The sequence below is a fragment of the Callithrix jacchus genome, chromosome X (assembly GCF_049354715.1).
Source record: "Callithrix jacchus isolate 240 chromosome X, calJac240_pri, whole genome shotgun sequence".
NCBI classification, from domain to species: Eukaryota; Metazoa; Chordata; class Mammalia; order Primates; family Cebidae; genus Callithrix; species Callithrix jacchus.
The window spans coordinates 47,798,254-47,812,390 of NC_133524.1; the positions used below are offsets into that span (position 1 = coordinate 47,798,254).

Here is a 14,137-nt window from a genome sequence, read left to right on the forward strand (position 1 = left end):
CCGCTCCCGCGACTTGAACTTGCAAATGTATGAACCAGGGGGCAAAAAAACCCGGCTGCCGAGCCTGGCCTCCCACCAGCAAGAGAGCCCACCAAGTCCCAGGAGGGGCGGGGCCAAGGGCGGGCCGGGCCAGAGCTGTGGGCGGGGTTGGCCGTGCTTGCGCCAGAACCGGCCCGCCCCGCTGCTTGGGGCTGACGGAGAAGCCAAGCGTGGATTGGTGTGTGAGTATGTCTGCCTCTCTTCATAGGCCGCGCAGGACTACTCGAGAGGCCTTAATTGGCTCAAGAGGCGCTGAGCATTCATTGGCTGGGCTGGGTCGTCCGGGCGACGAAAAAGGGGAAGGGGTGCGGGGCCTGGCGGGCAAACTGAGGCTACGGACTGTTGGGTGGTTCCGCGGGGCGTTGTCGGGAGAGCTGCGGAGCCGGGTGTCCAGGGTTCACGCCATACTCCAGGAGGTGCCTGAGCGAGTGAGCTAGCCAGGGAGCCCCGCGGGTTGGGACCATGGGCTGCTTCTTCTCCAAGAGACGGAAGGCTGACAGGGAGTCGCGGCCCGAGAACCAGGAGGAGCGGCCAAAGCAGTACAGCTGGGATCAGCGCGAGAAGGTAATGAAAGTCGTGAGGCCGCCGTCTTGGCCTCCCTGAGCCGCTCCGCCAGTGTTCCTTATGGCCCGGAACCACTGAGGGCCGACCCTACAGCTGCCCCACTCTTGAACGCGGGTAGCTGAAGTCCAGGTGGACGACTTTTTGGGACCCAGGGGCGTGAAGTGCAGCGCTAGCGAGGGCGCCTGGAGGGTTGTGGAGCTCCGGAAGGAGTCTTAGAGTTTGTTGTCTTGTTAGACAGACCCACCCGGGAGCTTTCTCGGGCTCCGAACCCTGCCTTGCTCTGACTTCCTGTCGCAGATGATCGGTTCTAGAGAGGGAAAGAGCCGAGAACGCCCTGTATCTCAAATCACCTGGTTTCACCCACTGGCAGCGCCAGGCGGGGTTTTGTCCAGTCGTCGAGTTATGTTTATGGGGCTGATTCTCATCTCTTCCGGGGCTTAATGTGCTGTGCCTGTTTTCTCTTTTGTCTGCCCTCCCCGGTAAATCTCTTTGGCGCCTCATGATATATTTCACTGCTGAATTTTCTCAATTACTGAGTGGACTATTTAATGTACGGTTTTATTCTCCCTCCTCTTCCAGTTATCCGAAAGAAATAATGACCATCGAATCAGTCTTGGAATGTGTATTAAGACTGTAAAGTGAAAATAAGCGGCATAAACCAGGTAGTATTTTGCTGCTGGTTTAAATGAAAACGTCCTTATTTTCAATATAGCCAGAAACCAAAAAACTTTGAAAACGTCCATTAGTCTTACACAAAACACACTTGGTCATACATTTCATAATAGTTCCTCTTTCGACATAGTTCTTCATTTGTGTCTACTAAAATACTTTGATAAACTTACCAGTTATTGCTCCCAAACAAAATACGGGATTTTTCAAATGAGTATTATGAACAGTTAACTCCTTGCTTAAGGCAAAATATCTTTACCCAAGAATGCTTTATAGTAAACGTATTGACGTTTTGGAGTCATAGAGCTTTCTGCATGATTTCCAATCCCCAAGAGAATGTATTCAGGTAAGCTCTGGTCTCGAAGAGTCAGAGTTAAGAAATTGGAAAGCTTTTTGCAGTTTTTCTCAACCCCATCTTTCTGCCCCTACTTCTCACACACACCCTTCTTGGGTCACGCAGTACATTCTCTCTTAGTCATACTCGATAGCAGTATTTTATAATGTAGGGGAAGAAAGTACTGTGCTGTCTACTTCACAAGAAGATTGCACCTGCCATTTAAAGTTTGATAGGTGGTTTTTAAAAGATCACTAACAATGTTCTTTTAGCTTGAACTGTCTGCCACAGAGAAAGCTGTATATTTTATTTTTATTTTAGTTTTTTCTTCTGAACCCAGGGTACATCTAAATTACATAAAATGCCTTTGTTTTTTATTTATAGTAGTTTTGGTTGCCTATGTATGACTCATCATTTCACAATAAATTGTTTTACAGTTAACGTTTGTTAACATAATATTTGGGTTAGTTGGGATTTCTCATGTTAATCCTTCTTTTAGATAAGTGGGTGTGTCCTGGTTTTTTTTTTCTTCTTTTGTCCATTGGTTGAGTAAATGCATTGAGAAATATAATACTGGACACCAACATCTAAGCTTTTCCTTACAAACGAGTGTGTAGTAAACTTTCAATTGTAGACACTGTTTTGAGCTTACAGAGAACATTTTTTTTTGAGAAACTACTAAGTTCTGTAGTTGTAGAGATGTAAGAAATGTTACTGGATATGTGAAATAAGCTCATGTTTCTGGGTGTGTGTATAATAAACGTCAAAATCTTAACTAACTGAATCAAAATGAGAATTTCTAACCAAATGAGCATTATATTCTGAAAACAACCCAATTTTAAAATCTTTTGGACTATTAAAGAGAATTACCCACTTACATTTTGAAACAATGCAGATACCACATTTTCCAACATAGCTTTTTCTTTTTGATTTTTTTTCTTTTGGAATTACTAGGAATTCTTTCTAAGGTGCCTCATTTAAGATAGCTTGTTAAATTTTATACAATTTAAAATATTTTTTTCTAGGACCAGGCATGGTGACTCACGCCTATAATCCCAGCACTTTGGGAGGCCAAGGTTGGTGGCTCTCTTGAGCCCAGGAGTTCCAGACCAGCCTGGGCTACATGGTGAAACCTCATTCCTACTAAAAATACAAAAATTAGTGGGGTATAATGGTGCATACCTGTAGTCCCAGCTACTCAGGAGGCTGAGGTGGGAGGATCACCTAGCCCAGGACTTAGAGGCTGCAGTGAGCCATGATTGGGCCACTACACTCCAGCCTGGGCAACAGAGTGAGACTCTGAAAAAATGAATAAATAAAATATGTTTTTCTAGTTCCTTGCCTCCCATGAGGTCAATTTGGGCTAGTGTGCAAATGTTCTGTATTACTCCAATGATACTTTTACTGAGCATGGTCTTGCTTGCTCCTAGAAGATTTCAGTTGTACCTTAAAACGGACAGAATGCAAATATAGCCCAGAGAACACAAATGAGATATAATGCATGCATATTAATAGAAATGATTTGTATTAAAAGTTTAGGCTTCTGGAATGCGATCATGGATTATAGCACAGACAGTTTTAAAGTTCTATCAGACAATTACCACTCAACTTGTAAGACTTTTAGGTGTAAAAACAAAATGAGTTGCCTGAAAAATTTCCTTGCAACTTGGAAAAGGGTGTTTATATTTTCCCTTAGGTTGTGTAATCAGAGTGTCATTTTTTTTTTTTTTTTTTGAGATGGAGTTTCTGTTGTCGCCCAGGCTGGAATACAGTGGCACAATCTCAGCTCACTGCAACCTCTGCCTCTCGGGTTCAAGTGATTCTCCAGCCTTAGCCTCCTGAGCAGCTGGAATTACAGGTGTGCACCACCATGCCTGGCTAATTTTTGTATATTTTTAGTAGAGACAGTGTTTCGCCATGTTGGCCAGGCTGCTCTTGAACTCTTGACCTCAGATGATCTGCCTGTCCCAGCCTCCCAAAGTGCTGGGATTACAGGCATGAGCCATTGCGCCCAGCCTAGAGTATCTTTACTGAGGGGCACCCCTTGGGTTTTGGGGTTTGAGCTGTGTAATTGGTTCAGCCTTAGGAGACTGAAGCTGAGAGAAATTGTCTCAATTAGAAAGAATGTTTGGGGACTAAGCATTGTCATAGCAATTGACATAATGTAGTCAACAGTGTAAGAAGCTCATTTTCTATTGCTGCTGACTTTGAAAAAGAAAGTTTACTATATAATTCCTACACTGATGTAATGAGAAATATTTTTGGATTGTAAGACTTGTGTTTATATTATTTCAAAAGAAATGTTTTTATCCTTATCTGTATGCTGCCACCCATATAGATAGGCAAAATTATTCAGTATATATGTACTCAAACACCAAGTAAGACTCAATTATAAGACTTATCCCTCCCCTGCAAGAGTTTACTGGCTTTCTGGAGTTAAAACAGGAAATATTTAAGTACACATGAAGTGAGGAAAAGTGGTACAGAAAAGTGGTTTTCATCTTCCAGTTATTCATGCCCATACTCTTCCTCCTAGATAATAGAAATGAGGATTAACTGTCTAAACAATGATGGCTTAAGTATGAAAATTGTGATTTGAGTATGGACAACACACGTTGTATTCTTATATTTGCCCCATATTCAATAGAAATAATACTAAACAAAAACCTTATGCCAGAAATTCAACTAATCTATTGTGTAACTGTGGGTAAAGCAGCCAATTTGTGCACTTCACGTTCCTCAGCTACGTAGTAGAAGAAAGCTAAAGATTTCTCTACTGTTTAGTAAGGTTAAGGCCTGTTTTGAAGAAGAGGTTTTAGATAATAATGGTCACCTTGAGAAAAGAACTTTAACCAGAGGTTGGGCATGACAGAACTGGTTTTGATATAAGGCAGATCATAATTCCCAGAGTCGGTCATCAGTGGAAGGGGTAGCTTTGTTGAGGACCTGATCTTCTTGTTAGTCAAAACTTTTGGACAGTTGGGGTGATCATCTGCTAGAAAAAAGTGTCTGCACTGCACTGAGTAGGCGGAGGCTAGATACTGTTTTTATCCTTCTTTTAAGTATGCAAAGTATTCTAGTTACCCATTGCTGTGTACCAAACCACCCTAAAACTTAATGGTTTCAAATAGTGGCAAATCTTTTGTTCACAATTCTTTAATTTGTGTAAGGTTAAGCAGGGTGACTCTGCTCAATGTGCTATTAGCCGCGACAGTTTTCAAGATGGCTTGACCACCTAGCTGGCTGGCAAGTTGATGCTGGCTTTGGGCTGGGAGCTCAGCTGGGGCCTCTCCATGTAGCCCTGGCTTCCTCACAGTGTGATGGCAGGGTTCCAAGGGCAAGCATCCTAAGAGAGACTGGCAGAAGCTGCATGATTTTTTCTAACTAGATTCTTAAGTGAATTCTTAAGTCACTTAATTTGACTTAATTTGAATGTGGGAGAAGTAATGCTGAAGCCGTCACAAATGCTCACCCAGTTTCAAGAGGAGATGACCTCTTAATGGGAGGAGTGTCAGAGAATTTGCCAGTAGGTTTTAAATCTTCTACATAAAGTTGTTTAAAGGATATAACTAGCCCTTTGTTTATTAACTTTAAAAATAGCTTTTTAGAGATATAATTCATATGCCATACAGTTTACCCATTTAAAGTATATAATTCATTCTAACTGTATTTTTTTTTTTGAGATGGAGTCTCCCTCTGTTGCCTGGGCTGGAATGTAGTGGTATGATCTCAGCTCACTGTAACCTCTGCCTCCTGGGTTCAAGCGATTCTCCCACCCCAGCCTCCTGAGTAGCTGGGATTACAGTCACATGCCACCATGCCCAACTAACTTTTGTATTTTTTAGTAAAGATGGGCTTTTGCCATATTGGCCAGGCTGGTCTCGAACTCCTGGTCACAAATGATCGGTCTGCCTCAGCCTCCCAAAGTGCTGGGATTACACTTTATATCAGAACTAGTAACTTGCAAAATTATGATGGAGCCACCGTGCCTGACTGTTTAACTGTATTTTCATACTCGTTAACCAACCACTGTTCATCCTCTCCTCCCCACTACCCAACACAGCCAACTATTGTTGATAATAATTTATTGTATGTTTCAAAATAACTAGAAGAGAAAACATGGAATGTTCCCAATACAAAGACATGATAAATGTTTGATGTGATGGATATCCCAGTTACCCATATTTGATCATTACAGTGTTGTATGCTTGTATGAAAAGATCACATGTACCCCATAAATACATAATATTATTATATATCCATAAAAATTTAAAGTAAATTTAGCTTAAAAATAAAGTATATAATTCAGTATTTTTTTAGTAAGTTCACAGGCTTATCACTGTGATCTAATTTTAGACAATTTTCATCCCTGGAAAAAGAAACCCTGTACCCATTAGCAGTCATTCCCCACTCTAGTCTCCCCAGCTCCTAGAAAGCACAAACTTAGTTTCTGTCTCTATAGATGTTTCTATTTTGGACATTTCACTTCAGTGGGGCCACAATATTTAGCTTTTTGTGACTGGCTTCTTTCACTTAGCATGTTTTTGAAATTTGTCCATATTGTAACATATCAAGACCTTATTCCTTTATATGGTTATACCACATTTTATTTATCAATTCATCAGCTGTTGGACATTTGGGTTGTTTCTACTTTTTGTCTATTGTGGATAATGGTGCTATGAACATTTATATACAAGTTTTTGTCTGGACATGTTTTCATTTCTCTTGTGTATACATCTAGGTTTGGAATTGCTGGGTCATTCAGTAACTCTGTGTTTAACTTTTTGAGGAACTGCTAAACTGTTTTTTAGAGTGCTTGCACCATTTATATTTCCACCAGCAATGTGTGAGTGTTCCAATTTCTTCACCTATATAAAATTTTGATAAAGGTAAAAAGCATAGAGAGTGAAAAGTATATGGGGCTGGAATTTTAATTTGTATTCTGCACCCAACTATACCTCACTGGTAAAGTAATTTAGCTTTTAGCCTCAGTTTCCTAAGATCCTTTCCACTTCTTTAATTCTCTGAGCAGCTCATGAGGGAAGGTAATCATTGCTAGAAACATTCAGGCAAAGCTAAATGAACAAAGGAAATGTGATAGGATGCAAAATAGATTCAGATCATATTAGATGATATGGGTAATCTTTTCAATCCTAAAATTTCATAATTCTGGGTTGGGCGCAGTGGCTCATGCCTGTAATGCCTGTAATCCCAGCACTTTGGGAGGCTGAGGCGGGTGGATCATGAGATCAGGAGATCAAGACCATCCTGGCTAACATGGTGAAGCCCCGTCTCTACTAAAAATACAAAAAATTAGCTGGGTGTGGTGGCACGCACCTGTAATCCCAGCTACTTGGGAGGCTGAGGCACGAGAACCGCTTGAACCTGGGAGATGGAGGTTGCAGTGAGCTGAGATTGTGCCACTGCACTCCAGCCTGGGTGACAGAGCGAGACTCTGTCTCAAAAAAAAATTTCGTAATTCTATTTTGTGGTTATATATTTCACAACATGGTAAGCTAATATAAATATAAGTACTTCGGTTTCTCAAATCATCAATAAGCAAAGCTCATAAGTAAGCTCAAGATACTGGTCTTATTTGTATAATTATGTGGCACTAATGTTTTCATTTGTGAAATAACCTCTCAGCTACATAGCTATCTAGCCCTGAAGCTGACTTAACAATGTTTATATTTTAAGTATTTGTTTTAATTGAAGTGTAACTTACACACAGTAAAATTTACCCTTGTTAAGTGTATGGTTCTATGAGTTTTGACAAATAAATACAGTTGTATAGCTATCGCCAGTCAAGATATAAAATGGTTCCATCATCCCCCAAAAGTTCTTCCTTTGTAGTCAGTTTGCTCCTTTGTAGTCAGCCTGACTCCCAGCTCCTGATAAGTTTTCTATCCCTATAGTTTTATCTTTTTGAGAATGTCATATACGTGGAATCATACAATACATAGCCTTTTGAGTCTGGCTTCTTTCACTTAGCATAATGCATTTAAGATTTATCCATGTTGTTGCATGTATCAGGAGTTCCTTTTTTTTTTTTTTTTCCCTTTTTGAGACGGGGTCTCATGTGTCACCCAGGCTGGAGTGCAGTGGCACAGTCTTGGCTCATTGCAGCCTCAACCTCCAGTTGAGTGAGGTTGATCACTCAACTGATCCTCCCATCTTAGCCTCCCAAGTAGCAGAGACAACAGGTGAGTGCCACCATGCTCAGCGAATTTTTTGTATCTTTTTGGTAGAGATGGGGTTTTGACATGCTGCCCAGGCTGTTTTTGAACTCCTGAGCTCAGGTGATCTACCTGCTTTGGCTTCCCAAAGTGCTGGAATTACAGGCATGTGCCACCATGCTAGACCAGTAGTATTCCATTGTATGGATGTATCACAGTTTATCCATTCATCAGTTAAAGGACATTTGGGTTATTTCCAGTTTTGGTAATTATGAATAAAGCTACCATAAATATTTGTGTACAGTTTTTTGAGTGAACATAAGTTTTCATTTCACTTGGGTAAATACCTATGCGTGGGATTGCTGATCATATGGAAATTGTTTATTAAACTTTACAAAAAACTGCCAGGTCAGTGGCTCACACCTGTAATTGTAGCACTTTGGGAGGCCAAGGCAGCAGGATCACTTGAGGCCGGAGTTCAAGACCAGCCTGGGCAACATAGTGAGACCCCATCTCTACAAAATGGAGAAACATAGCCATGCATAGCGGCATATGCCTAATAGTCCCAGCTACTTGGGAGACTGAGACAGAAGGATCACTTGAGCCCAGGAGTTTAAAGCTGCAGTGAGCTCTGAGTGCACCACTGCACCAGTCTGGGCAACAGAGCAAGACCCTGTCTCTATAAAATAAAAATAAAAATTTAAAAAACAAACTGCCAAACTATTTTTCAAAGTGGCTATGCCATTTTGCCCACCAGCAATATATGAGAGATACAGTTGCTCCACATCCCCACATCACTTGCTTGGTATTGTCAGGTTTATTTGTTTCTTTTTAAGAGATAGGGTCTGCTCAGTCTCCTAGGTTGGAGTACAGTGGCATGATCATGGCTCATTGCAGCCTGGATCTCCTGGGCTCCAGTAGTCTTCCCAGTTAAGCCTCCCAGGTAGCTAGGACTACACTACATGTGTCTGCTACCACACTTGGCTACTATTTTTATGTTTTGTAGAGGCAGAGTCTTGCTGTGTTGCTCAGTCTGGTCTGAAACTCCTGGCATCAAGCGATCTTCCCACCTTGGCCTCCCAAAGTGCTGGTATTACGGCTGTGAGCTACTGCACTTGGCCTAGCTTTAAAAAAAATGTTTGGCCATTCTAATAGGTATGTAGTGATGTTTCATTGTAGTTTAACTTGATTTCCCTAATGACTTGTATTTTCCTAAATGTTGAGCATTTTTCATGTGCTTATTTGCCATCCATATATCTTTGGTAAAGTGTTTATTCAAATCCTCTGCCCATTTTTTATTGGGTTATTTGTTCTCTTATTATTGAGTTTTTCAGAGCTCTTTATATTATCTTGGCTACAAGTCCTCTGTTATATATATGTTTTACAAATACCTTTTTCCCAGTTAATAACTTCTCTTAAGATTGTCTTTTGAAGAGCAAACATTTTCAATTTGGGTAAAAGTCCAGTTTCCATTTTTTCTTTTATGGATTGTGTTTTTTGTTTCACATCTAGGAAATCTTATAAACCAATATTACAACTTTTTTCTCCTCTGTTTCCTTCAAGAAGTTTTATAGTTCTTGGTTTTCTATTTAGATTCTATGATTCATCTTGAGTTAATTATTGTATATGTTGCAAGGTATTGATTGAAATTCTTTTTTTTCTTTTTACATATAGATGTCCAGTTGTTCCAGTGACTATCCTTTCTCTATTGAGTTACCTTTGCAGCTTTGTCTCTCTCTCTCTCTCTCTCTCTGTGTGTGTGTGTGTGTATAAAATCTATATAGTGTGATCTATATAGATATATATAGAGAGATATGCCTATTTATGAACCCTCTATTCCATTGATTTGTGCATCTAGTAAGCAATTGTTTTTGTCTGAATATGGTTGAATATGAAGAAGCAGCCAAGAGAATGTATTTAGGAGCCAGACTGTCTATGCCTGAGATAAGCTCAAGGACTGACTAACAGTGTATCCTTGGACAAATTACATAGCCTCTCTGTGCCTCAATTTTCTCAAGCATAAAACAGAGATAGTTATAGTGCACAACTCTTCTGGGGGTTTTTATGGATTGAGTGAATGATCGTAGAACAGTTAGTATGGTGCCTGGTACATATATAGTGCTTCTTTTTTTGTTTGTTTGAGACAGATTCTCGCTCTGTCACCCAGGCTGTAGTGCAGTGGTGCAATCTTGGCTCACTGCAACCTCTGCCTCCTGGGTTCAAGTGATTCTCCTGCCTCAGCCTTCTGAGTAGCTGGGATTACAGGTGTGCACCGCCATCCCTGGCTGATTTTTGTATTTTTAGTAGAGATGAGGTTTGACCATGTTGGCCAGGCTGGCCTCGAACTCCTGACCTCGTGATTTGCCCACCTTGGCCTCCCAAAGTTCTGGGATTACAAGCGTGAGCCACCATGTCCGGCCCTATATAGTGCTGCTTATACTCCTGAGTCTTTTTACTTCTATTCAGACTGGATTTCCATTAGAATTAACAAATCCCATTATTTTATCTCACATTAGCATTTTGGAAATTTAACTGTGGAGATGAATTTTAATGAAACATTTGTATTGCTGCTTAGTAAAAGAATAAGATGTTCATTTTTGTTTTCTGTTGGGAAAATAATGCTTAACTTGGTATAATAGCTATAGGACATTAAATTAATATCAGATGAATTGCAACTCTTGAAATTTTTCTTTTTTCTTTTTTTTGTTTGAGACAGAGTTTGGCTCTTGTCTCCTAGGCTGGAGTGTAGTGACGTGATCTTGGCTCACTGCAACCTCCACCTCCCAGGTTCAAGCAATTCTCCTGCCTCAGCCTCCTGTGTAGTTGGGATTACAGGCATCTGCCACCGTACCAGGCTAATGTTTGCATTTTTAGTAGAGGCGGGGTCTCCCAATGTTGGGCAGGCTAGTCTCAAACTCCTGAGGTGATCCACCTGCCTCGGCTTCCCAAAATGCTTGGATTACAGGTGTGAGACACTGTGCCCGGTCCCTTTCTTTGATTTTTAAAGCATATCCATTACCTTTTAAGGACTGTAGTAAGAAATACAGTCTAGGCCAGGCCCAGTGGCTCATGTCTGTAATCCCAGCACTTTGGGAGGCTGAGGTGGACAGATTGCTTGAGTCCAGGAGTTTGAGACCAGCCTGGACAACATGGTGAAACCCTGTCTCTACAGAAAATGCAAAACTTAGTTGTGCATGGTGGTGTACACTTGTAGTGCCAGCTATTCAGGAAACTGAGGTGAGGAGGATTACTTGAACCCTGGAGGTAGAGGCTACAGTGAGCCATGAGTGTGCCACTGCACTCTAACCTGGGCAACAGAGTGAGACCCTGTGTCAGAAAAACAAAACAAAGCAATCTAAACTAAACTCACTTCATAAATGGCTCTTATGAAAAAGTAATTTAAAACATGACCTTTCCGTGTTTTTGATTTTAGACACTTTATTTCAGAACTAGTAACTTGCAAAATTACCATGGATTTCAGTTTCAGTTGTTTATTATTACTTTTTTTAAGTGTCGGAGTATTGCTTTGTCACCCAGGCTGGAGTGCAGTGGCACACTCATGGCTTACTGCCGCCTTGAACTCCTGGGTCCAAGTGATCCTCCTGCCTTAGCCTCCTGAGTAGCTAGGACTATAGGCATGTGCCATCATGCCCAACTAAGTTTTTTTTTCCCTCCCCCTTCCACCAACTCGCTTCAAATAATCTGCTAGATTTTAAAAAACTTTTTTAGAGTGGGGGGGGTGTCTGTGTGTCGCCCAGGCCAGTCTCAAACTCTTGGCCTCACTAGGCCACTGGCCCACTCTCAAGTAGCTGGGATTACAGGTGTCAGCCACTGTGCCTAGATCCTATTACTTTTTGTTTTGAAAAACGTTCAGGAATTGTTGAGAAAGTACTGAAACATAAATCTTAAATTTCTCCTTGGAAGGCTGTGCTGACGATCCAAATAATTTTATACTACACAACTATTTAACTATAAAATCTTTAGCTATCAGATTAATTTCTCCCTATGAGCTAGGAAAACTGGAGTGTCCAGAGGAAATACTTAAGATAGTAAATTACATTTAACTCCTCAGCATTGGCAGCTGTTGTAGACTGAATGTTTGTCAAATTTATATGTTGAAGCCCTGCCGGTCCCTGTATTTGGAGATGGGACCGCTAAGGAAGTAATTAAGGTTAAGTGAGGTCATAAAGGTAGAGTGCTGATCTAATAGGATTAGTGTCCTTATAAGAAGATTTAGTTAGCTTGCACTTGCTTCCTCCCTCTCCTTTACACAGAGGACAGGTGTGGTGATGACATAGCAAGAGGACGGCTTTTGCAGTCTAAGCAGACTGAAACAGGCTGCCATAACAAAATACCAGAGACTGGTGGCTTAAATAACGGAAGTTTATTTCTTACAGCTCTGGAGCCTGGGAAGTCCAAGATCAAGGTGCCAGCAGATTTAGTGTCTGGTGAGGGCTCTCTTCCTGGCTTACAGACAGCTGCCTTCTTACTGTGTCCTCACATGGCCTTTCCTCTGTGATTCTTACCTTCTACAGCCATTGAATTACCAGTCTGCTGATTCTCTTCCCTCAGTAGTTTTCAAATTCATCCCCTCTTCTTCTTCCCTACTAACTACAGCTCTGGTTCCAGCCCTTTCTGTATGACGACAATAGTCTCTCAGATAATTCATGTTCCATGTGTTCTTATCTCATCAGAGTAATTATCCTGACATAAATTTGCTTATTTAAATTTTTCTGTGGTTCCCTCTTGTCTGTGGATAACTTCTAAGCTTTATAATAGGGTCCCTGCCTACCCCTGTAGCTTCATCTACTAGCAAGCATTCTGATAGTATGTGTAACATCAAACTACTTTCAGTTTTCCTCCCACTCCCTGAAGAATTTTACTTTGTTTCTTCTATTACTTTTGCCTGGCATGGGAAGGGACGATCCTTTATTCCTACCCTTTTTATCTAAGGAACCCTAGCTTATCCATTCTCACTTTTTGCAGAACTTCCATCTTACTTCTCCTCCCAGCCCCAGGTGTCCCTTCTCTGTCCCCCCAGAATATTCTCAACATCTCTCATTACATGGTTTTTAGTTTAGTTTAGGTGAATGTTTACTTCTTTTATGTAAAGAGCTGGTCATATTCATTTTAGTGCCTAAAACAATGTCTGGCTCATATTGGGTGTTCATATGTTGGTAGAGGAACCAAACATCCAGAAAGTAAAGGTGACTTTTTCAAGATCAGGTCACTTAGAGGGGACAAAACTGAGACTGGAAGACGAATACCTCTTTTATTGCAGAACAATACAGCTCCTCCTAGTACAGCATAAAACTGGATAAGTACAATATCTATTGTGGATTTACTAAGTCAATTTAAGCTCATTTGCTTATAATTAAATGATTAAATTTTGCTTTATAAATCAAATTTTTACATATTGTATATATGGGGGCCTATGGTGCATGAATGGTTTTGCATGAAATTTATATAGTAACAAACAGTTAAAACAGTTGAAGTAGATAGGAAAGTCACAAGGAAGAAATAAAAATGGGCTTTTAGTGACCATACTTTGATAGTTAAAAAAATTATTGTGACATTTTCCAGGCATACTGTTTAAAAGATTACGTGGGCTGGGCTTGGTGACTCACGCCTGTAATCACAGCACTTTGGGAGGCCAAGGCAGGTGGATCACCCAAGGTCAGGAGTTCAAGACCAGCCTGGCTAACATGGTGAAACCCCATCTCTGCTAAAAATATCAAATTAGTTGGGCATGGTGGTCCACGCCTGTAATCCCAGCTACTCAGGAGGCTGAGACAGGAGAATTGCTTGAATCCAGGAGGCGGAGGTTGCAGTGAGCCGAGATTGTACCATTGCACTCCAGCCTGGGAGACAAGAATGAAACTCCACCTTGGAAAAAAAAAAGACTATGAGCTGTAGTATGGAAGATCTAAGGATGGAAATATTCAAACTTGAAAAATTGCATTGTAGCTTAATAAATGCTTGAATCAAATTTGCTTGCACTTACATATTGTGATTCTTGTGCCTTCAGGTTCTTCTGTTTTCCGTAGCATATTGCAGAAATTAGTTGAGGTTTAGAAACTGAGACCCATATATTAATTTGCAAAAGGATAGAGCAATATATTTTGGTCTGGGTACATTCTCAATTTCAAGATTTTTTTTTTTTGAGACAGAGTCTTGCTGGAATGCAGTGGTGCGATCTCGGCTCACTGCAACCTCCACCTCCTAGACTCAAGCTATTCTTGTGCCTCAGCCTCCCGAGTAGCTGGGATTACAGATGTGTACCACCACGCCTGGGTAGTTTTTGTATTTTTAACAGAGGTTTTGCCATATTGGCCAGGCTGGTCTCAAACTCCTG

The 14,137-nt window shown here is 40.9% G+C and overlaps 1 protein-coding gene across 3 annotated transcripts in view; it reads left to right on the forward strand.

The window, feature by feature from the left end:
- Positions 1–358: 358 nt before the first annotated feature.
- Positions 359–14,137, forward strand: part of RP2 (RP2 activator of ARL3 GTPase) — a 43,943-nt gene continuing 30,164 nt past the window's right edge. The window contains exons 1-2 of one of the 3 annotated variants that reach the window (XM_078363525.1): positions 359–603; positions 8,789–8,937. Coding sequence is in view for 1 of the 3 variants with exons in the window: in XM_002762815.7 (XP_002762861.1) it covers positions 502–603 (102 nt within the window). In the remaining 2 variants the exon portion in view is untranslated. Of the gene's footprint in view, positions 604–1,189; positions 1,266–8,788; positions 8,938–14,137 lie in introns of those variants that run through there. The other 2 variants (XM_002762815.7, XM_078363526.1) reach the window with 2 other exon arrangements.